Here is a 23,969-nt window from a genome sequence, read left to right on the forward strand (position 1 = left end):
TTCACATATTGTGCTATGATTTGGGTTAGAGTTGGACCTTGCAGCTGCATCATTTCAAAGAAATAATCATCCTGAAAGTGATTACTGAAAGTGGGCTACTTTTGATTAAGTTGGGCTGTGTAAAATAGCGTTTGTCAGGGATTTGAAAATATTATATGTTTTTGTCACTCACCCATGGTGTACAAATTAAATTTGCGAAATATTTGATTGGTGTGAGTTTACAATTGTTGTCAAGGATAAGAGATGACCTTCCCTTAGCGTCTGCATTATTGACATTGACAAAGTAATGTGTGTGTTTGCTTTCATGATTGCACTCTTTATTGGTTACAGTAGCATATCTTACATTTCATCTTTGGTTATTGTGCATGTCATGGTATGACAGTTTTGTATCTGGCAAGGTAATGATTTGGACTGTTTATATATATATATATATATATATATATATACATATATACGTATATATACATATATATATATATACATATATATATATATGTATATATACATACATATATATATATATATATATATATATATATATATATATATATATACATATATATATATACGTATATACGTATATATACATATATATATATATATATGTATATATATATATATATATATATATATATATATATATATATATATATATACATATATATATATATATAGTATATATATCAATTTATTTGCACTCAAACATGCTCTTCTGCAGACTATACTTTCCATGGTCAGCCATTCAATGATGAAGCTCGTAGTTTATTCCATAAAAACCCAAATGTATCCATACGCAATAATGTACTCTCAACAAAACTGACCTTCTGCTGGCAACTAGAATAAAAACATTTACAATTACCTTAATCCTATTGTATGTTAAACATTTTAAAAGGGCCCAACATCACTTTTGCAATACAAATACAATACAAAAAACTAACTTTATATATATATATATATAGGAGACTATATATATACATATATATTTATAACAACGTTGAACCTGCTGCACGTTCACCGTGTTGTGTATTTATGACGCGTTCCCACAGGAAGTGAGTGAGGCTGCTCTCAGCCAGTCGGATTTGCGAATGACGCTCCGACAACAAACAAAAGATCGAGGCTAGCGCGAGCTCATCACACTCACACGCTAACGTCAGTGCGTAACTTTATTCCCGGCGACAGTTTGTCTCTTTTTTTTTAAAACGGTTTTCCTCCGATCCCCGGTTACCCGTCTTAAGTGTCTGTATCCGCGGCTTCGTGTCAGCTAACGTCAAACCCCCCCCAAGCCGAGCTAAACGCGTTAGCTTAGCTCCCCCGGCTAACTAGCTCTGGTTAACCAGGGGAGCCAGTTAGCTTAGCCTAGCTTAGCGCCCCGGCTAACTAACTCTAGTTGAAGCAGCAGAGCCAGTTAGCTTAGCCTAGCTTAGCGCCCCAGCTAACTGGCTCGGGTTAACCTGTGGAGCAAGTTAGCTGAGCCTGCTAACTAGCTTAGCTAACCCTCCCTTTTTTCTTTTTTTGTTTCTGTATTTTCTTATATATAAACTTGACGCTGACGGACGCAAGTAGCTCCGGCTTGTAGCTGACAAGCCGCTCTAGCCCCCTCCCATAGAGTCTGGCGGTCGCCATGTCCGGGCAGTCGTCGGGCTGCGGGTTCCTGATGTCGGTCGTCGTCCACGGAGACTCCGCTCTGAACGAGCAGGAGAAGGAGCTCAACCAGCGGCTCCGGCAGCTCTACCCGGCCGTCAACGAACGCGAGACCCCGCTGCCACGCTCCTGGAGCCCGAAGGACAAGTTCAGCTACATCGGACTGTCCCAGAACAACCTCCGCGTCCACTATAAAGGTACTGACACCGGGACACGGGCGGTTTAGCGGATCTAAAAACAAAGTAGGCTTCATCAACAACAACAACAAGGCGAGAGGACATCTTGCAATCCGACCAGCTGGCGAGGTGTATGCACAGCCAGAGCAGTGACCTACTAGCTAGCTAGTTAGCTTGCCCTCCGTTTGCTGACATTACGCAGCTTATCAGCACAATCGTTGTTTTAAATATATACGATGTATATATTTATGTATATATGCCACATCGGATGTAGAAACATAAACAAAGTGCATCTCTTGGTTTGGCTCGATGTGAGTCGGACATGACCTAACAAATCTATTTTTTTCCTTTGGGAAGGCTACAGCAGCATTATTATAATATGTATATATGTGTATATATGTGTGTGTGTATAGATTCATTTAACTGTACAGGAAATACACTGTCGAGTAGCTCAAGTTATTCAGAAGCATTGATCGGCCTCCAGTGACGTAGTGATTGATGGTGATGAGGGTTTAACATCACGTGACAGTCGGGTCGTTAAGCAAAACCTGCCAGCAGGTTGTTGTTGTTTTTTTTTTTAGGTGGCCTACAAGGAAAAGGCAATAGTTTTTAAATAAAAGAAGGAAGACTGTAACTGTACTTCCTGGGTGTGTTGTTCTGTGTCTGACCAGGCCCTCTGCACATGCGCACTCCTCCTGGTGACGGACAGATTGTTCTGTCGTTATGCAACCCCTTCACCTGGATCTCTCTGAGCAGGTGTGAACTTTAGCATTCAATATTAATTTTAATGTTATACGTGAACCATCGCCTCTTAAAACAGTCTTAATTAGTTTGATCATGACTATGGCTCTGTGGCAATCAGGGATGGAATTATATTAATATAAATAAACAGAAAATACGGAACCGTTTAATTTAGTTAAAGATCATTATTTAAAATTATTGATAGTACTTATTAGTACAGATAAATGACACCAAGGCCTTCTTTATTGGGATACTTCATCATAAGTACGAGAGCTGAAGCATTGGTTTATTAAACAGCACCTATTTTGCTAATCAATTGATCCTTAAAGCTACATTTTAAAAGCAAAATGCCAACAATTGACTAGTTCCAGCTACCTAATTGCAAATATTTGCTGCTGTTCCTTATATTCTATAATACCTGTAATCACTTTGTTTTATGTTTTTGGCGCTTTAATATGTCGTGTTGTGCATTTGAAAAATTGCACCCAGATTTTTCCACTGTTTTCTGACTTTTTATCTACCAATTAATTGAGAAAATCTTTAGCAGATTAACAAATTAGGAAAATCTGAGTAATTAAAACCCCAAAGAACATCATTGTTTCTTTGAGGGGGAAATAAACAAGGACCTTGGCATTTGCAGAGAGGTCACGCGTCTGTTAGGTGAACATCAGAATCAGAACCATTTATTCGCCAGATATGTTTACACAAACAAGGATTTTTTTCTTGGCGCAAGGTGCATAACATTAGACGAGACAATCAACAACAACAGCAACAGTGCAATAGATGTTAAATTAAGTACAAAATAAAACAAACAACTGTGGTGATGTAGTTATTTCTATATAGCTCATCTGAGAAGGTGTTTAATGGCTATAACGTGTCACTAAAGTGACATTGTATGCCATGAAATAGGAATAACAGTTTACAACATTAATTACGCAACAGAATTGGGGAATCCAACATGAATAGTTGATTGGTGGATCAATCACCAGCGACTTTATTAACGTTATTGATTAGCCCGGCACAGATGCCAAATGTTTGACAGCTATGGCTTGTCAAAAGATACGAGTCGCCAATTCTTTGCAAGTTGAATATCTTTAGGTTTTGGACTGTTGGCTGGACACAAGACAATTAAAAATGTTGGTTTATAATGAGCAAGTTTCATAATTTATCTCAATTTTTTTTAGATTAATCTGAAAAATAATAAATGGGTTAATTGACAGTGAAAAGCTTAATGTAAACAACCATAGTTGTGTCTACAGGTTCTGTTGGTTTTATTGTATTTGTTGTGTTTTCCTAAATGATTTATTCTTTTATCTTTCAACAATTTTAGTTTCTCATCACTTCATCTTCCAGATTTCAAAGTGTCCTGAGGTTTTCCTAACTAATATCCAGCTCGCTAGTTAAACTTACTTCATGTAGTGTTAACTCCAGGCCTTTTATTGTGGTCTGTTTAGTACAACACCAAATACATTTGTATCTAAAATAATAACAAATCTGTAGTTTCTACATGAATAAATAAAAACAATCGGATACAGTTGTGCATTGTTAGGGTTTTCCCAGGATTCAAAGTAAACACGCTTGTTTTCCACAGAAAAATGGACCAATTTGATCTGACATATAGTAAAATAATACACTTTAGATTACTCAGTTCTTCCAACCCTGATCCTGACATTCACAACTGTAGTATTATTATAATAATAATAATAATAACAGCCACATAGTTGTCCACGTGTTGTAATAACTTCAACCTGCTGCTAAGTAGCATCTCACAATGTAAACATTTCTGATATCTGACCCTTAATAATACTGCAGCAGCATGAGCTAACGTTAGCTTTACTGTCCAACCGGATGAGCAGCACAACAACAACAGCCAGTCCAGATTCATAGGCTCTCTTGTGCCATGGAGTATTCATTAAAATGTCATCAAGTATTGTTTGATGATCACAAGGTCTACTTTTCCTTTCATATAAAACCACTGTAAGCCGTTATTAAACACAAAATACTAATAATATATACATTTACCTAAAAAAATATTGGGACTAGCTCTAATTTCCCTTCAAACCGTTTTCTTTTTGGGAAGTAAAACTTTGAGTCTCTGTCAGATTAGTATTCCTTCAGTGTGAACATCACGGTCCAGTACGGTCAACGTTCCCTTTTTGGGTCAAAGCTACAAAAACAAGCGGCTTTTTTTTTTAAAGACTACACACTTTCTACATGAATGTCTGCACTGCGCTTTGAGTTAAAGTGACTCAAAATGGCTGACGAGAGGCCAAACCAAAAGTGGTGGTCGTCGGCTTCAGTAGCTGTAGAACAGCTTCTGTGGGTGTGTGTGTTTTACATCCCTTCCTATGAATCCTGTCTCATGTATAATGGCCGCTCCTTGTCTCTGTTAGGTCACGGCAAAACCCCGAAAGATGCCGCGTCGGTACGGGCCACCCACCCCATCCCGGCCGCCTGCGGAGTCTACTACTTTGAGGTGAAGATCATCAGCAAAGGCCGAGATGGGTAAGGACGCTGTGTGTGTCTGTGTGTGTGTCTATGTGTGTGTCTGTGTGTGTGTGTGTGTGTGTGTGTGTGTGTGTGTGTGTGTGTGTCCTTCAGAATTCAGTCCAAAGTAAAACATCTCCACAACTGATTGATTGTCGTTTAAAAATGTGGATCAATCGCGATGACTTCAACGGACCAACAGCCTTGTGAGGTCGTAATTTTTCTGACACGGTAGAAAACAGAATGAAAAGTAGAGGGACGTTTTTATTCTGGTGTGTGATAAACTTGAGCCTGATGGGTTCACCAGGGAGGTTATTGACTTGTAATATTGTTAATCCTATTAACGGTTTACCAAACTCAACTAGCATCACTAATGAACTGCTCATATGCTGGATCTTTATTTATGTTTAGGTGAAGAGTTGCTCTAAACCTTAATCTGTTATCTACGGAAGCCCAAACAATAGACACGTCTAATCTGGGTTTACATGGCTCTCGTTGTAGCTGCTTGTTAACTTGCATCAGCATCTTTTACCAAAGCAACACACTGCACAATAGTTGTCATGATGTCAGCCCTGTTAATTGAGGGAATCTTTATGGAAGCTCACTAATCATCTGAATAAGAGACGATCGCCCACGGGAGATTAGAGTCCTGTTCTCTTTCCATATGAGATTATAAAATGTGTTTCAGCTGGTCGACGTGTTGTCAAATCTAAATGGAAACTTATTTTATTCCAAGCCGCTTCTTGCACTCCTTCATGTATATGAATGCTGCTTTAAGTAATGCGTCGCTAACGCTGTAGGATGTGTGAGTATATATTATTATTTTTCGACATTTATATCAGTAGACTACAGAACACGGAAAAATCTCATGAAGTGAAAGATGGATTCAAATCTTCACAGGGTTAGAGGTCACAAAGAAAGTCCTCATCAGGGTTCTTACGGTCATGGAAAACCTGGAGAAGTCATGGAATATTTAAATGGTTAATTCCAGGCCTGGAAAAATCAGTGAAAAAAAAATCCTAAAAGTCATGTAAATGTGTTATATTCATGTGTTCATGTCGTTCGTTTACGCTGAGTTTGAAATAATGAATATGCTTTTAAAAGAAAGACGCTCAAAATATAAGCAGGCATACATACAGGCATCTATATAAATGTTTATTCATTGTTTGATTCATTGTTTGACTATACAATAGTTTGATATTAATCAAACTATTGTCTCTCATTCATTTGTGTCATTTAAGGTTTACTGTATGCTTTGTATTCTCATTGTTAGTTTAAATACTACATTTTCTCACTTTTTCATGTTTACACCCAGATTTCTCACAATGTTTGGTCATGGAAATTTGGTTTAAAGTCATGGAAATTCATTGGTCAGAATGTGTATGAACCCTGTCTCATCTTACAGTGTGACCACCACAGGTCACATGACTTTCTGACTGCATTAGTTTTTGTTTTGAACCTCCTTGACCCGAGATGTCTGAACACTTTGATGATCATAAATAATAAATTCCCACGTTTCATTGGATTCCATCACTGGTGGCTTGTTTTTTAAATATGTAATTACACGTTTTACACATAGTATTATAACACCGCCGGCTGTTACTGTGGAGATGTTTTTTACGTGTCCGACTAAACGCTCGACCCGTCTGCTCCACAGGTACATGGGCATCGGCCTCTCGGCTCAGGGCGTGAACATGAACAGACTCCCCGGTAAGACAACACTTTTTTTGTGTTTTCCTCCACAGTGTTTGTTGCCTCCTCCTCACAGGCGCCGTGAGAAGAACTCGTCTGTCTCGTGTCTGACTGTTTGTGTGGGCGCGGCTCGTCTGAGCTGATTGTCTGGCGGAGGTGTGTGGCACCAGGTGTAGGTGTGACGCTAAGGGAGAAGCTATTCACTTCAATTAGTGGTTTGGAGGATACAAAATGTCCTACATGCAGACCTGCAAACTTGTCACCTTTCGTTGAAATTCGACATTTTGAAATCAAAATATGTCATCCACGTGACTCGTGTAGAGCCGAAGAGTTTTTGTTTTTGGGAGGGGTGGGGGCATTCAACTGGCCGCCCAGTGTTTCTGAGATTGGAGTGAGACACGGAAAAAAGCTGAGGTCGCGATCTTCGCAATAGAAGATATTTGACAGGTCGAGTCTTGGCCAATCAGCGGCTTCATTTCCCTCCCACCAGTTTTTTAATAGCAAGCTAGTCAGCTAGCTAACACGTTAGCTAGCGTTGTTGGGAGAGACAGCGAGTGAGATTACTGGCAGCGGCGAGTCCGTGGCAGCGTGTGACGTCAGACAGGAGAGCGGCGAGTCAGCGGCGACTCAGTTCTACCTACCGACACCTGACCACATATAAGGAGAGGATATAAGTGGAGATTTTATCCAACTTGTATTTTAATTAAAAAACAAGTGGCCGAAATGAGTTTCCTCCGTAGGGTGGCCGGGCTCCTGTTTATATTCAAGGCTTCAAGATCTACGTGTAGAAAAAAGTGTATCATCTCGGTAATTATAATCTATAGAGTTATGTGGTTATAATGATGTCACACAGAGAGAGGTGTGCATGTTCAGGTTTACCTGGTGGAAACATTATTCAGTGTTCTAGACTAACAGTGATGTCTCCTCAAAGTAAAGTGGTATAACAGTATATATATGATAGTATGGTCAAATAAAAATAAAAAGGCTGGTACATTATGCATATTATGGCATATAAGTGTAATATTATGAAGTGAAATGTAGTAGTAGCAAAACAATATTCAGTATAGTGCAGCAGTATTTCATATTGTAAGTATTAAGTCTACATTTTTTTATATATATATATATATATATATATATATATATATATATATATACACACACACACACACACATTACTGTTCAAAAGTTTGGGGTCACTTAGAAATGTCCTTATTTTTCAAAGAAAAGCACTGTTTTTTTTTTATATATATATACTTTTACACTTAGGTATTGACAAAAGAAGAAATGCAACCCATAGTGACGCTGTTCGGCACTGACTCGCCCGTCACTGCCGCCCCCCCCCCCCCCCCCCCCCCCCCTTCCTGGTGTCACCTTTTTCACCCCTCATGAGTTTGCAGGCCTGTACATGTGTCTAAAGAGGATCACATTTGTCTGTATTGGAGAAACTGAGACGTGGAGGCAGAGGATGGAATAATCTGGCTGTTTTTCTTTTGGGTGGGCCTTGATCAGAGGGCCATAATATTAAAACGGAAATACTTGAGTGACATCTGGATTAGTGGTTGACCTACATGGGTTGTCCAATAGCAGAGGAGATATTTAGAGTGAGAAAAATGGCAACGCACACCAGTGGGGTTTAATCTGGATATCGCATTTATCCTAATCGATGTGTGGGCCGATGTTCTCATCTATCTATCTATCTATCTATCTATCTATCTATCTATCTATCTATATATATATATATATATATATATATATATATATATATATATATATATATATATATACACACATTTTTGATGAGTAAGCAGAAAATGAAATACAGATAAGTTTGAGGACTTTTTCTTTACTAAAAGCCATGACGTCTATATTTAAAATGTCTCAATTGAAACAGAAAAAGAAGAAGTTTTACTTTCTGGGGAATGTTTATTTGCTTTCTTGCGGAGACTTAGAAAAGAGGATTGATATCTCACTTTCGCGTCTTGTCCGTTACATTTGAAGCTGCAGCTAGGCTAGCTTAGCACAAAGACTGGAGGGTTGGGTTTATCGGGCCAAACAGGACAACGGGACCCGCCCAGCAGCTCCAGTCCCTCCGTACCAAGATAACAGGAGGCCCAGAGCTGACAGATGCTTTTAACATCCAAATCTCACACTGAAAACAACAACAACAAGCAAGTCCAGCGACTTAAAGACTGACTTTCTCGGTTCAATTACCTCGAGGTGTCTGCTTCTTGTTTCCGTTACCCAAACACACCTGTGTGTCTCCACGCTTTGGAACGACGACTAAGCATTTCTGCTTCGGACTGGCTTTGTTTCCACGTAAAAACAACAACAATCTCTCCACCCTCCAAAAAAATGGTTAAAACACGAGTTGTCGAATTCGATTGTTGGGATTGCAGTAAAATGTTTATTTTTCATTATTTGTGGTTGTCATTATTTTTCTTCTTGAGGTTCCTAGAAACTCTCCTCCTGCATTATTTCGGTTATTCACACATTCACGCTGCATTTTAATTATTTTCCAGAGCGCCTACGGCACTCAAGTCCTCAAGAGTCTAGTTTTCTTTCTTTCTCTATTTTTTTTCTTCCATCTCTTGAGTCTTAATTATTGGTCACAAATGCCTCTTGATTTCTAAACGCTGGACTTTGACATTATTATTATGTGTGTTTTTAGTCCAAAAACGAACCATCTGCTGTGGTTTTCACACCTTCTCCTTCAGGTTGGGACAAGCACTCGTACGGTTACCACGGAGACGACGGGCACTCCTTCTGCTCGTCCGGCACCGGGCAGCCGTACGGACCCACGTTCACCACCGGCGACGTCATCGGCTGCTGCGTGAACCTCATCAACAACACCTGCTTCTACACGAAGAACGGACACAGCTTAGGTGAGGAGCCCCGGTTGTATAGAAGTATATGCTTCATGTGTTGAAGCTGCATTCTCTAAGTTTTTAAGCGTTTGTAGCATATGCTGATGCTTTGTCTGCAGGATAATTGTCCCATGCCAGAAACTGCTATATTTAGTCTGACAGATTCAATTGTTCTAACGACCGCTTCGAGTTCGCCATCTTTTCTTTCTTCTTCTGTGTTAAGGAAGCCGGGTTCTCCTGAATAGTGCGTCTCGTTTACGTGACATTTTAAGAAATCGCGTTACTGCAGAAAGGTGTGTGTGTGTGTTCATGTGTGTGTTCATGCTGACGCTGACACTTCCTCTCTTCCTCTGCAGGCATCGCCTTCACAGACCTTCCCGTAAGTACCCAGAGTCCGTCCACTGCTGTCTGGTAACTCAATCTTTTGTTTTGTTTCCATTATTAAGCAGACTGGACAGCAGCTGTTAGCCGTCAGAACGTTTACACTGTAGAAAGTGTCTGAGGGCTGGAAAGCTTTAATGATGGAGCTGCTCTCTGACACTAGAGAGGAACACCTTGAGAAGGATGATTCACAGTGTGTCCTTTTCCATAGTTGAGCTTGAAGCCATTTTCTTTTTATATCATTTCTACACTGACAATGTTCTGTTATTTTGGCTATAATCCACCATAAACAGCATTTAAAAAAAATACATGTTGATTCTTTTATTGAAAAAAAGTTGTTTTATTATGTATATAATAATAAAACAATTATAATATTTTTTTTAAATAAAAAGACAAAAATTTGTCTTAGTATGTATGTGTATATACAAATATTGATAAAACAATTATATTATGTTTTAATATTTATATAAATAATAAGAACTTTTCAATAAAAGGAGATATATATATATATATATATATATATATATATATATATATTAAAAAAAATGTTGTATCTGTTTTCAACATGAAGTGCAATCAACTATTATTATTATTATGCAACAGTGATGACTTGTCCTTTACAAAACCTGCGTGGCACCAAACAGACGTGTATAAAAGTTCACAACTAGCTGGTGATGAAGGACGTGGTTGAGGTTAACAATTTATTAATTATCTATTATTTATCTCTTAGTTCGACTTCCTCCGCTCTCCAGAGTGACTCCTGGCGTTCGTTTCGCTCGGTGTCAGATTTACGTGTTTAATAAAAAATAAAAGGTGATTCCGTGTACCTCGCCTCGGTGCAGAATTACTTTTACTAGAAGTTTAAATACGACTTTAGAAGTTTGCCTACTCTTGGTGCATTAACGGGACATCGCTCACCTTCTGTGTCGGGCGAGTCTCTTCATTATGTGACGCCCCGGCCGGTTCTTTCTCTCGAGGTTGAAGAAAATAAGAGTCTTAGCCTCAACAATAATCCATTGAGCAGCGGAACGAACTCGGCCGTGACCCAGACATTCATGTTCCTCCAGAGTTGTGCAGTGAAGTGCGTCACCTCGGCACAGCTGACCTTTGTGGTTGTTGGACCGTGACAAAGGAGACACACACACACACACACACACCTTTTGTACTATTGTTCTTTTGGGGACTATTTATTCCCTCACCCATAACCCACTCCTGACACGCATTCAGAGTCACGCTGCGTTCACAACAAACACAACGCTGTGACTCTTACTAGTACAAAGACCAGCCGACTCTGGATGAATGTTTGTGTATAAACAACGTGGTACAAACGATAACCACACAACATAACGTCTAAACAACCTTGTGTTGATGAAGCAGCTGCAACGTTCGCATAGATGGCAGCAATTGAGCCAAACTCCATTCAGAAATGGAGCATTTTAAGAAGTTGTTCGCTTGGCGTCTTGCGTAGAGAATCAACAACGCACAAATTCAGACTTTGTACAAATCTATGACATTTATGACATTTCGGCATCATTTCTTTCCGTTTATTGGGATTAAATCGCGGCGCAATAATTTATTTTGGGTTCAAACTGCTGCGGTAAAACCAGTTTCCTGGTGATATCTGGCACTTCCACAACGAGGACAAAGCGGCAATTGTGGTTGAATCTCTTCCATGGTCGATGGCGGCAATAAATGGCTTAGTTCAGGGGTTCTTAACCTTTTTGACCTCTGGGCCCAACTTTTCAAGTACAAAGTGCCCCGGGGCCCATTCAAATATTAACACTGAATTGGTTTATTAACTAATTGATCTCACTCTTGGTTTGACTTGTATTCAATAACTGAATCAAATCTACCTACAGTTTAACAAGCAAAGAAAATATAAAAAATGACATGATACAATGTGATCATCACAAATACATTTATTGATCATGTGTATGTGAACCTGCACAGACATCAAGTCATGGAACAAATCAAGCTAATACAATAACTAATTTAAAGGCTCAAGTCAGGCGTATTAACACACTACTAACTAATAATGCGTTTTTTTAACAAAAACAAGGGAGACTAAAAAGAAAAACTGAGAAAATAAATTGAAATTTGAAAAATATGTAGTAATAAAATAAATACACTGCACAATTATTAGTAAATGTTTTGAGGATTAATTGTATTATTGAACAACTACAGTGCTCTCAATTAATCCAAAATGTTAATAAACCTTAAACTATACTATGAATAGTTAAGACAGTAAAAGTTAGGTTTTTACTTTCTTAGGCTCTGTGTTCACAATTATTGGGCAACTATTAGTGTGCAGACAAGTGTTCACACTTAAAAATAATAATTTAAAAATGAAATAAACTGTAAATAACATCTAAATAAAGTGCAAATTAAAATATAGCCTTATGATGTGAATGATATGCTTCAGCAGTCTTCATGTTTGCAGAACCAGAAGTTGCTCTTCATATCTGTGACAGCTGGCTTTCACAGCACATTTGGAGTTGCCCGTCAGTGACAGACAGACCTTTACTGCATCTGTAGTACATTTTCCTTTCTCTTGAAAAACCCCACCGGCTTTCCCACGAGCGTTGGATGTTTGGTCTTTAGATATCGCTTTAGCTGTGAAGCCTTCAGTGCTGCGTTAGCGAGGCTAGCGTTAGCCCTCACTCCACACACAGGCTCAGGGCTCCGCCTCGTTACCTCCGTTCACAAAGCCCTACTTCGTGAAGTCAGGACTATACTTGCACAAACATTTAGACGTTTTGTGGGAAGTTCAGCAGCACTTTCGTCGTCATTATTTCTTTTTAAATACTTCTCTATAACTTTCGCTAAAGGCTAGCTAGCTGCTGGCTGAGCTTCTTCTTCTGCATATTAGAGCTTGTTAAACAACTGACTGACGCATTTCCGCCACCACGTGGTGGGAAGCTGTATTGTAACTGAGCGTCACAGGTGAAAAACAGTTTTTGGTGGCCCTCTAGGTGGCGCTCGCGGCCCAATGGTTAAGAATCACTGGGTTAGTTGATAATGGTTTCCGTGGAGATAAGCCACTTCTCCTCTAGTGCTAATGACCCAAATAAACACAAATAATCACGCGATCAATCGCCAATTCGCTTTGCGGTTGGCGTGAACTATTAGACCGGACCTACTTCTATTTTTAATTTCTGAGATTGTAAACATGTTGTGATACTTTAATTTCTCACACACACACACACACAGTCCACCAGCTCTTTGCTGTGATTAAATCGGTAGAACAATGAACCCATAGAAGGGCACGTACGTCCGGTGTGTCGGAACACATTTGTATTTTCGTCAGGAAGCAGCAAATAATTTAATCATGAAATAATATGTAATTGGTTAAATATTTGAATCGGTTGAGGCTTTGCAGTGATGTTTGGATGTCTTTGTTCTGTTGTTCTTGTTTTTTACCAAGAGTTAACTGCCGTTTAGCTGAGTTTTGTTTGGGGGCGGGGCTTAAGTGGAGGCCGACTGTCAAAATGTCTGCAGTTGGCGAAGATGCTGCAACAGCGTCGGTTATATCGGAGAGCAAAGGACGGCATGGAAGAGATTAAAATGATTTTCAACCGCTCTGAAGCCGGTAAATGTTATACTTTTATCTAGTGCTTTTTTGTTTTTTTTGCATCAAAATTCACATGATAAGGAAATATGAGATTGTATTTTTATCTAATAGAAGCTGCTTTGAGCCAGTCTTAAGACGTTAAACGAATGGATTTATCCAAGTTTCTCACCAAAATTACACTTTACAAGATGACGTGATGATGATTTGCAGAATGACATCATAATGACGTTTATAATTGACCATCTCCCAACACGCATGTTCACCGACCGGAGACTGAACGCATCATAATGTACCTGAGCGTTACCCTTCTGTTCGTTAGCCGTTAGCGGTGCTGCTAGCACTACCAGCTCTCCTCCTGTCGCTTTAAACACGGATGTGTTGCTCAAAGTGTAACTGTTTTCGGGTATTTATCTGCCGTTCGAATGCGGTCCGAACCGCGAGGGAGAAACCATACGGGTCACGGACCGCCACCGGTCCGTTACACCGATCGAAGGAGACGTTTACGGGCATGAGCGGAGGTTGTCGTGACTCGGAGTTTCCTAAAACGGGAGGTTGGGAGGTTGAGTGGCGCACCGTAAAGGAGATCTGAGCACCTGTCGATGTGACCACCGGGACATTCGGTTCTTTAGGAGCAATCTGTTCATTGATCAGCTTGATTGATGCATTGTGGCTAATAGAAATCATGCTTCTTGCCTCTTTAGTGTCTCAGGAAATGCATTTTTATTGTAGAATCCGCTTGTAATATCGAGCTTTCAGGATAAGTGGAGACAAACACTATTTTCCTTTTATATATTTTCTGCTTTCCTGTTATTTTTTTCCCCTCTAATTGTTTCCTGTTTTGATTATCATCCTAATTCTTTACTATCCCTCCGCCGCAGCCCAACTTGTACCCGACCGTGGGCCTCCAGACTCCAGGGGAGGTGGTGGACGCAAACTTCGGCCAGCACCCCTTCGTGTTCGACATCGAGGACTACATGCGCGAGTGGAGGACAAAGATCCAGGCCCAGATCGACCGCTTCCCCATCGGAGAGCGCGAGGGCGAGTGGCAGTCCATGATCCAGAAGTAAGAGGGCCGTAAAAGAGGAACTAAGTCTGGCGTGAACCTGTGGAACGACGGGGTCTAGAGGAGGATACACGCTTGATTTTAGTTTTGTCATTCGATAATTATTACTGGTTTAAGTCGCCAAAAGTTCAAACATACTCTAGTATTCGTCTGTTGGTCTTTTTCTTGAGCGTTCCCTTCGTCCTAGTTCTTTGAAGGTCTCCAGCAGGCGGGTCAGCTAGTTGGTGGTCGTCTCTGGTTCTGATCCGCTCACACCTGACAGCATTACGGAGGTTACCCATTGGTATTAGTACTCTTATCAATTCTGCTTATAGGTTGTTGTTTTTTAGGAAGGAAAAAAAATAATCAACATTGTTTTTTTGTCCTTGTATGTAAGCGACTAATATTTCTTGAGCATCAATACTTTGAGTTTTACTCATTGAGAACTAGGGATGGGTATCGTTTTTTCCGATACCGGTGCCTGAACCGATACATCAAAAATGACGATTGACGACATTAAAGAAAGGCTTCTTTTTTTTGCCAAGGCACGTTTAGGCACGTCCACTCTGGCGTTGACATCCATCAGGGAAACGGACGTTTCTAGCAGGAAGTTTATAGTTTATAGTTCGGGAGTCTTTTCTGCAGCTTTCTCATCCAGATTTCCTCAACGAGGTTTGGTGGAGAAAACGGAGCGTTTCTCTCTCGGAGTTCAGCTCTTCTTCTTTACACTCAGTTGTTTTGGATCGGTAACGAAGATGTTGTGGGCAGCGAAGGACGAGAGGGCTTACGATGTGTCCTTCCACAGCAGGCTGGTCGCTGAGGAAAGACGTTCACAGTTCAACCAACGTCTTTTTGTTGTCGTCATTTAAATGAACCCCGACTAAAAGGTCATTGAAGGCCGACCTCGGGCTCATTCTGGAGCTTTTGGGGATTTACTGCGGGCCGTTTCTAAATCCGTTTCTGGAATTCAACCCTTCAAACACAATAAAATAAAGGAGAGGAAGTGCTGGACATCGTAGGCGACGGGACGAGGATCGCGGCCCAGATGGACCGCTTTCTCTCGTGCTCCGTACTCTGATGGGATTAGCTCTCTGTTGCTGTGATTACTTGTCCTGAATGGACTTAATCTCCATTTGACGAGGGATTGGGGTTGCGGGACGGAGAGGAGGGAGGCGTTGCCTTTTTTTTGCGTGGGATGTGGAAACGGGAAGTTCCTGCGCTGGTGTCAGACTGGTGGCTGTGGAGCGATGCCCCGAGGCCTCCAGGCACAAATCTCCCCGCTAAACACAAGATTATTTTCTTTCTTTTTTTTCAATAATGTGTGCACAGGAGAAGCGGTCAACGAGAGGATTTTATCCGCTGTTGCATTGTGGGTCATCTAGGTGCTGATTCGGGATTCAAATGCGCCTGCACACACTTTAAACATTTATCATTACACACATTCTTAAAGGATGGTTCCAATTTATTACATCGTGGGTCCTGTAGTTGTAATAAAGATATCGTATTCTACAGTCATGCTGGTGTAAAATGTTCACCCAGAGCTTGTTTTTCTCTGTCTCGTCAGGATGGTGGCGTCCTACCTGGTGCACCACAGCTACTGTGCCACGGCGGAAGCATTCGCCAAATCCACAGACCAGGCCGTGCACGAGGAGCTGGCTTCCATCAAAAACCGACAGAGTGAGTCCTCCTGGGTGTTCCCGTCTCTGAATGACGCTGCGACCCTTAAGTTAAAAACCTGATGCTGAAATTCATATGGGAAGTGTGTCTGCTGTTCACACCACAGAAGAAGAATGTTAATACTTTCTCTTTAACCTATGTGCCTTTGTGCCAGGAGACAGACAGCAGCCCATTGGAGAGACACGGTGTCGCTGTAGCCTGTTAACATGTCGCCTGTTGCTTTGCAGAGATCCAGAAGCTGGTGTTGTCCGGTAGAATGGGCGAGGCCATCGAGACCACCCAGCAGCTCTACCCCAACCTCCTGGAGAGGAACCCAGACCTCCTCTTCATGCTCAAGTAAGACCAATGTTGGCGTTTTTCCACAATTGATTGAATTAAAAAATCCCATATTTAATAATAAGCCATTTACTTGAAAATGTCATACCCAAACAAAAAAGGGTCTATCTCTGCAACCACTACAAAAAGCCGACTGTCCACTTTCTATTTAAACCGATGATCTTCCCTCTCCGGTGTTTTCTCAGGGTGAGACAGTTCATAGAGATGGTGAACGGGACGGACAGTGAGGTGAGGTGTCTGGGAGGTCGCAGCCCAAAGTCTCAGGACAGTTACCCCGGCTCACCCCGGCCCTTCAGCAGCCCCGGACACAAAGCCAGCAGCTCCCAGCCGTACCTCCCAGGTACCGTCCAGCTTGGGACCATTCACACCGCGAGATTAGAACAGATACACCGACGTATAAACACTTCTCCCTCTGTTTTTTGTTTGTTTAGGGTTTGACAGTACCTGCTGTAATGGAGTGACGTCTAATAAGAGCCACAGCTCCTCCCCTCACAGTCACAAGCCCTGTCCTCCCAGCTCTGGCTCCACCGTGCCGGCGTCTGACGTTAGCCTCAACGGGAGCCACAGCCAACCGCCCATAACCAGGTACTGAGCAAAAACCTTGCTAACATTTAATTAGCTTTTTAAAGCTGAATTTACGCCTCAGAAAACGGGGGCTGTGATTAGTACCCTTCCCTTAGGAACTGCAACACACAAACTAAAACCCATATTGCCTTCAAGAGCTTAAACCTACCTTTTTCAGGACATCCTGCTGTCAGCCGGATTCGATATTTCACACGTTTTTAGATGATAAACTGTGATTCTCGGCTCAAGACGGCTACGACGTCAACGAAGTGTTTCGGAGATGGAGAGAAAATGTTGCTAATAGTTTAGATTAGCCTTCCGCTAACGTTCCTCAGCTGCATCCCGTCTGCTCTCTTCCCAGCGAAGTAGTCTTCCGGCGGCGTAGGAGTCGGCTCATGATGGTCAAGTTGACTTATGGGTAACTTTGTTTAAATGCTCACGGACCTGGAGAGTGAGTGACGAAGCGTATTGAGAGAAAATCCAAGCCGACGAAACGTGCGTTAACTGACTAATGCCAAAAGGTTCTATAGCTGATATAAATCGCAGTACCGTAAAAGTCGGGTTACAAGCCGCTACTACCTTTCGGTGGTTGTCCCCGCTGTAGCCAGCTAGCGCTGCTCCCAGCTGCTGCTACTGCCCGCGTCCCCTATGCCCGAGTCCCCTCTGCCCGCGTCCCCTCTGCCCGCGTCCCCTCTGCCCGAGTCGGGCGTCGATCCGGGGCTGGTCCCGCTACCTTCGGTGGTTGTCGGGGAGCTAGAAGAGAGCTAGCAGCAGCGCTAGCTAGCTACAGCGGGGAGCTAGCGGGGATTTGATATCTTCTCCGGGGAAATTGGCACAAAATGAGACAACCTGTGGTAAAGAAACTGTTTTAACACCATGAAGTCAACGCGTGGCATTTGTTGAGGAGGAGTTAGTCGCACACTTACTGACCGTCCCTCTCCGTCCTTCTGCTCGCGTCCCGCCTCAGCAGCGACGTGGATATGGAGGTCGACCACTTCACCAACGGAGTGACCGAATCGTCCTCCAACGGTTTCCTCAACGGCAGCTCCAAACACGCCGCCGAGCCCGAGGACTGCGACGCGGACATGGGTGAGTAGAGTGTGTGAGTGTGAGTGTGAGTGTGAGTGTGAGTGTGTGTGTGTGTGTGTGTGTGTGTGTGTGTATTGCTGGGTGGGCACTGTGCTTTACTTAAACGTGGCCCGTGGCTCTGCAGAGGTGGAGTCGACTCAGTCCAAGAGGCAGCTGTGCGGCGGGAGCCAGGCGGCCATCGAGAGGATGATCCACTTCGGCAGGGAGCTCCAGAGCATGAGCGAGCAGCTCCGCCGCGAGTGTGGCAAGAACTCCGCCAACAAGAAGATGCTGAAGGTAACGAGTCTCACTGCGCTCGTGATTCCTCCTCGCGTCAACCACCAAATGCCCAGATTCTCGCTTCGTTCTGCTGAAAACCCAACAGTCCCCTGATTTTTGATCCTTCAAAATAAAAGCTTTTAAATAATAACTTTTACTTACTTATTTTAAAGGTACGCTAAAACCGTTTCATTACCTATCAATTCTTCTTCCTAATAAGTTAGTTTTTGAGCAGAAACGTACTAAAAGTCAACAAACTAAGCTAACTCAAATATTTTGATTTCAGTACAGAAACGTATTGTTCAGTCATTTCTAAAGGAAGTCTTAAAGTTCAAATAACCTTAAAAACAGTGTAACAAGCTGACGTATACACGGGGGAAATAATAATAATTGGATCTTACATTTCCCATAATGCAACTCAACAGCATCCTTTCCCGGCCTTTTTATGAACGCTCACTTCTTCCAAACTGCTGTTAGGAAATAAATATAATCATTTGGATTTTACTTTTTTGCATTTAGGTTAAGCTAACTAGCTTCATATTTGGTGTACGGACTCGCAGGATCATCCTTCGATCAGAGGATCGGCGGTTCAATCCCCGGCCCCGTTGATCCATGTCGCTAGTCCACGACTAGGGTCATGGTCGCTAGTCCATGTCTACTAGTGTGTTTATTTGTATCTGTAAGCTGTAAATTGTAAGGCGCTACTACGACAACAAATTTCCCCTGGGGGATTAATAAAGTATATCTATCTAGTCACGAGTCCATGTCGACGTGTCCTTAGGAAAGACACTTGACCCCAAATGTCCCCCGTAGATGTTCTACGGTGTGTGACTTGTAAGTCGCGGTGGATAAAAGCGTCCCCTAAATGTAAAGCAAGCAGGTTTCGTGTGTTTATGATGGACTGGACATGAAAAGACTGGTAGTAGTGTAAGATCAGCGTACTCCACAAGAGAAGGTGAGGTCATCTGTTGTTGTCTCCTGCAGGACGCCTTCAGCCTGCTGGCCTACTCGGACCCCTGGAGCAGCCCGGTCGGCTACCAGCTGGATGCCATTCAGAGGGAGCCCGTCTGCTCCACTCTCAACAGTGCAATATTAGGTGGGTCGTGTTTCCACCAGTAGTTTTAATCCTGGGAATCCTTCTGAAGGAACTGAAAAGGTTCCTTCAGCTCATTGGTGTCCGTGTTTCCAAAGACCTGCGAAGATCTGACAAATTAAAATAAAATGAGAAGGAACTTTATTAATCCAGAAAAACTCTTGTGCCAGAGTTACAGAGAATAATAAAAATATATACAATAGAATAACGGTTATTAACTGTAAAAGCAGTAATACAACGGTTAGTAAATAGAAGTAAACTAAAATACAACAAAGAGTACATAGTGACGGGAACACCAGAAACTAAAATAGAAAAAGTATTATTGAACATGATATTGAGAGGGGGATTTGTAAAAAGTTATATTCATTAAAAATAATATCACGCATTGAAATGTAGTATTGCACGATGTTGAGAAAGATATCGCACATCATGTGATTATTATTATTATTATTATTATTATTATTATTATTATTATTATTAATAATAATATTAACTGATGCACATTGGATGTAGTAAAATATGCTGGACAGACTCGCACACTGAACCATCGTCACTCTTTGTGGTCTGACTCCTGACACTCTCTTGTTCTCTCTCTCCCTCCAGAGACTCACAACCTGCCCAAGCAGCCCCCCCTGGCCCAGGCCGTGGGTCAGGCCGCCCAGTGCCTCACCATCATGGCACGAACTGGCAGCGGCTCCTGCGCCTTCGCCGCCGTGGACGATTACCTGCACTAGCCATGCGTGTACACACACACACACACACACACTCTGAGGGCCCGTCCAGAAATGTCCCCCTCCTCCATCGGTGACTTACCTCACCGCCGAGGATCAGGACTCCTCTCTGGGCAGATCTTTAGATCTCATATATATATATATATATATATATACATACACACACACACACACACACACACACACACACACACACACACACACACACACACACACACACACCTCCCTTTCCATCGTAAAAATAAAAATACGCCACCGGCTTGGTTGGCCTCGCATAACCACCACACACACCTCCAGCCCTGCGAGGCTGGCGTCTGCATCATTCTGACTGACAAGCGGGGACACCAACTTAAATACTCAAACTGGTGTGGAGTTGCCGCAGATACCCAGAACCCCCGAAAGACCCCCGTATACCTGGGGGGCACCGAACCCAGGTGGGACAGACTTACAAAAAAATAAATAAAATATAAATGGAAAAAATAAGACGACAACGACAACAACAAAAAGACAACGGACGAGTGACCGTCATGGCCGACCCGTTGACCCTTTGGTCCCCGTAAACCCTTTGGTCCCCGTAGACCCTGATCACCGGGCACGACATGGAGGCGGCTGATCGGGACTTGAGAGGTCCATCTCCACGAGCGGCTCTGTTAGGGATCCCCAAGCTCCTCCTCCCAAAAAAGAAGCCCCTCACCCTCCCCAAGAAGCTCTTCCCCCCCATTTCCGGACTTGGGCGGTGGTCTGCGTGACGCATGTGGACTCGGGACTTTGAAGAAGCCGGAGAGAATCTGCATCACTTGACTCGACGTTCCCTGTTTTTAAATTCTTTAGTTTTTAGTTGTTTCGTGGGGCGGAGTGGAGGCGTGGTTACCTGGCTCTTGTTTTGTTTATTTGTTTCTCCAGGTTTACAAGGCATGGTGCAGACGATATTATTATTCTAATTATCATTTTATTAATTATTGTTACTTGCATTCACAGTATATTTGTTGAGCGCCAGCAAGAGCAAAGTTCCACTCATTATTATTATTATTATTATTATTATTATAATAAAGGTCCCGATCCCACCGAGTGCAGCGTGTGTACATGTTAACGTTTATATATGAATTTAACAATGGAGATATATCAATAGAGTGAGATATTTAGCTATCAAAGGAAAGGAAATAGTTTAACACACACACACACACTCACTCCTTTAACGCTTTATACCCAGTGGCTCCTGAAGCGAGCTGGTTGTTCCTCGTCTGTCCTCGTTTTATGTTCTGTTGGGTTCCTGCACCAGAACTTTACCTTTTTAAACGGCCTCCTCCGGTTAACGGAAAAGAATCCTCAACTGCTTCCGGACTGGAAACCCTGTGCAGGAACCCTGCAATGATCTCTGACCCCGTTTTTAGATGTTACCACCCCAAAAAAACAAAAGAACCCGGCTGCACAGCAGGTTTGATGCAAACGTTGTTATTGATCTTTATTTTCGTATCGATGTCTTTGCTCCTCCTCCTCGGTTTTAGAATAGGTTCTTCTCACTTTTTTTTTTTTTTTCTGGTGAGGAAAGTTTAGAGTCACACTTATATTTTTCCAGAGGATTTAAAAAAAGTGTTTTTTGGGACACATTTGTGGAAACAATGTCGAAGCTTTAAGCCTCCGATTGGACGTCTTTGAACTGGCGTTCCCGCCTAAAAGTAGTCGCCGCAAATTAGCAGTACGCGGGATTCGGAGCACGAATAAAGCAGCGAATGACTCGAGTGGCAGCTGTCTGACGTCACGCTTTCCCTCTGTGCCGTAATCCAAGCTTTTTTCTTTTAGTGCACGTTAGCGGCCGTTAGCTCATATGGCGGTTTCAGCTCACGGCGGCGTTGTCATGTTAGATGAAAACCGGCGCCACCTTGAGGCGGTCCATATGCTCCTACTCTCGCATAAAACATTTTAAAGGCCCCAGATGTTGATGCAAGTTTAGTTTATAGCAATTTAAGATGTCCATCCCCCGTTGACGTCCACTCAAAGTGGAAGCGAGCTAAGCTAATTAGCTTCTACTCACTGAAATGTCACTTTTCGTATCCGCACACTGTGTTCGTTCTGGATTCTGCAAAAGGAAGTTTCTCTTTCGTAGTTCCAGTCTGGATCTTTTTTGGGGTGTTTCTCTCTCGGTAAACAAACACTCATCACCTTATCCGCGTAGTTTAAAATTTTTTGGATGTGCACAAATGGACAGAGGGGATTTAAAAAAGAAAAAGAAAAAAAAGTTGTCACTTAAAAGTTATATTTTGAAACTAATGTACACCTTTTTTTATTTCTGTTGGCTTTAATGTCGGGTAGCAAAAGTGAAATTTGTCGTAGTTTTATTTTCAGTTTATTAAACTTCAGTTGCTCCCTGGTAGCATTTTACCGTCTAGTTTATCATTTAATTTTTTTCTGCTTTTGGGAAAAATTAAAAAAGCATTGTATGAAAAGACCTCCGAGTCGTCCCTCAGGACGAGGGGTCAGTTTATAGGAAATGGGTTCGTCAAGCGGGAGAATAAAACAATAATTAATTCAGTATTTGTTAACACAAAGAACCAAATCATTGCAGCTTTGAACTCACTTGCAGAGAAACAGGAAGTCAGTTGTTTGGATATTTTAGTTTTCCCCCCTCAGGAGTTGATATTTCAACGCGGTGGAACCAAGCTTTTCTTTTTAAGTTTGTTTCTCTTGTTTTATTCGCAGCATCGTTTAGAAAAGAAAACCCAGCTTCTTAGACAAAGTGTCTGTCTTTGAGTACGTCTGAACCCTCTGCATGCAGTAAAGTGGTAAGATCACGTTAGACGTCTCCTTTTTGTTTCTTTTTAGCCAGTTCAGTGTTTGAGGAAAGATGTCCACTGACTGTGTGTTTTTGGAGGAGGGGAAAAAAAGTGCAATTTGTGTGAGGGTGAAAAGATTTATATTAAAAAAAGAAAATGACAAAAATTATGCTGGCATGTGTCTGGATGCTGAAGTCCTGTTTGATCATAAAATAATCCTGTTGTGATTTTTCCAGATATGGAACCTGGAAGGAAAAAGTCAACCGTAATAACTATTTAAATGTTTAAGTTTGTATGGCTCAAGGTGGCAGGAGAAGCCTGCGCGATAATGGATTTTTTTTTTTTAAAGTTATAACTGAAATTCATATTGTCCACATGATTTGCACCATACATTTTACAATCAAAACAAGATTTTAAAAAGTTACATTATAGGCTACAACATATTAGACTGGCTCTACTTCGTCTGTCTTTTAGCAAGAGTCCAAAAACCAAAGATATTAAAATGACCAGTGGTGCATCTGATGAGTTACAAAGCAAAGTGCACAAATGTTTTTTATTGTGCAAACAGTTTTACCTCCTGAGCTTTATTTAAAGTGAAATATCTAAAATAATCATTGGAGTCCAAAAACAAAGAAACTGGTTCAGTCAAATTCTGAAACTGATTATTTTTCTTGTCAGTCAGGAAAAAAAGCATTTTTTTAACGGACCGGATCCCAAAGCAGTGACTTCAAAACGCTTCGAACAGAAACCAGACGGAACATTTTCTGCTCAAAATCCGTTAATTGACTCATCGAGTAATTGAATATTAAGCTAGTTTTGACTCACTTGAGTCTTGGGAAAAATATAGAAAGGTGA

At 41.7% G+C, this 23,969-nt stretch overlaps 1 protein-coding gene across 1 annotated transcript; it reads left to right on the top strand.

The window, feature by feature from the left end:
- Positions 1-1,621: 1,621 nt before the first annotated feature.
- Positions 1,622-21,830, top strand: ranbp9 (RAN binding protein 9; the record flags this gene model as incomplete). The annotated part of the gene is made up of 14 exons (XM_079230940.1): positions 1,622-1,838; positions 4,952-5,063; positions 6,703-6,755; positions 9,452-9,619; positions 9,958-9,980; positions 14,432-14,616; positions 16,160-16,272; positions 16,500-16,608; positions 16,794-16,948; positions 17,040-17,193; positions 18,140-18,261; positions 18,386-18,537; positions 19,504-19,615; positions 20,216-21,830. 14 exons carry the CDS (start codon positions 1,622-1,624, stop codon positions 20,344-20,346), a joined length of 1,806 nt encoding a protein of 601 aa, XP_079087066.1. The 3' UTR covers positions 20,347-21,830.
- Positions 21,831-23,969: the final 2,139 nt, after the last annotated feature.

Source organism: Taurulus bubalis (assembly GCF_910589615.1).
Source record: "Taurulus bubalis genome assembly, chromosome: 1".
NCBI lineage: Eukaryota > Metazoa > Chordata > Actinopteri > Perciformes > Cottidae > Taurulus > Taurulus bubalis.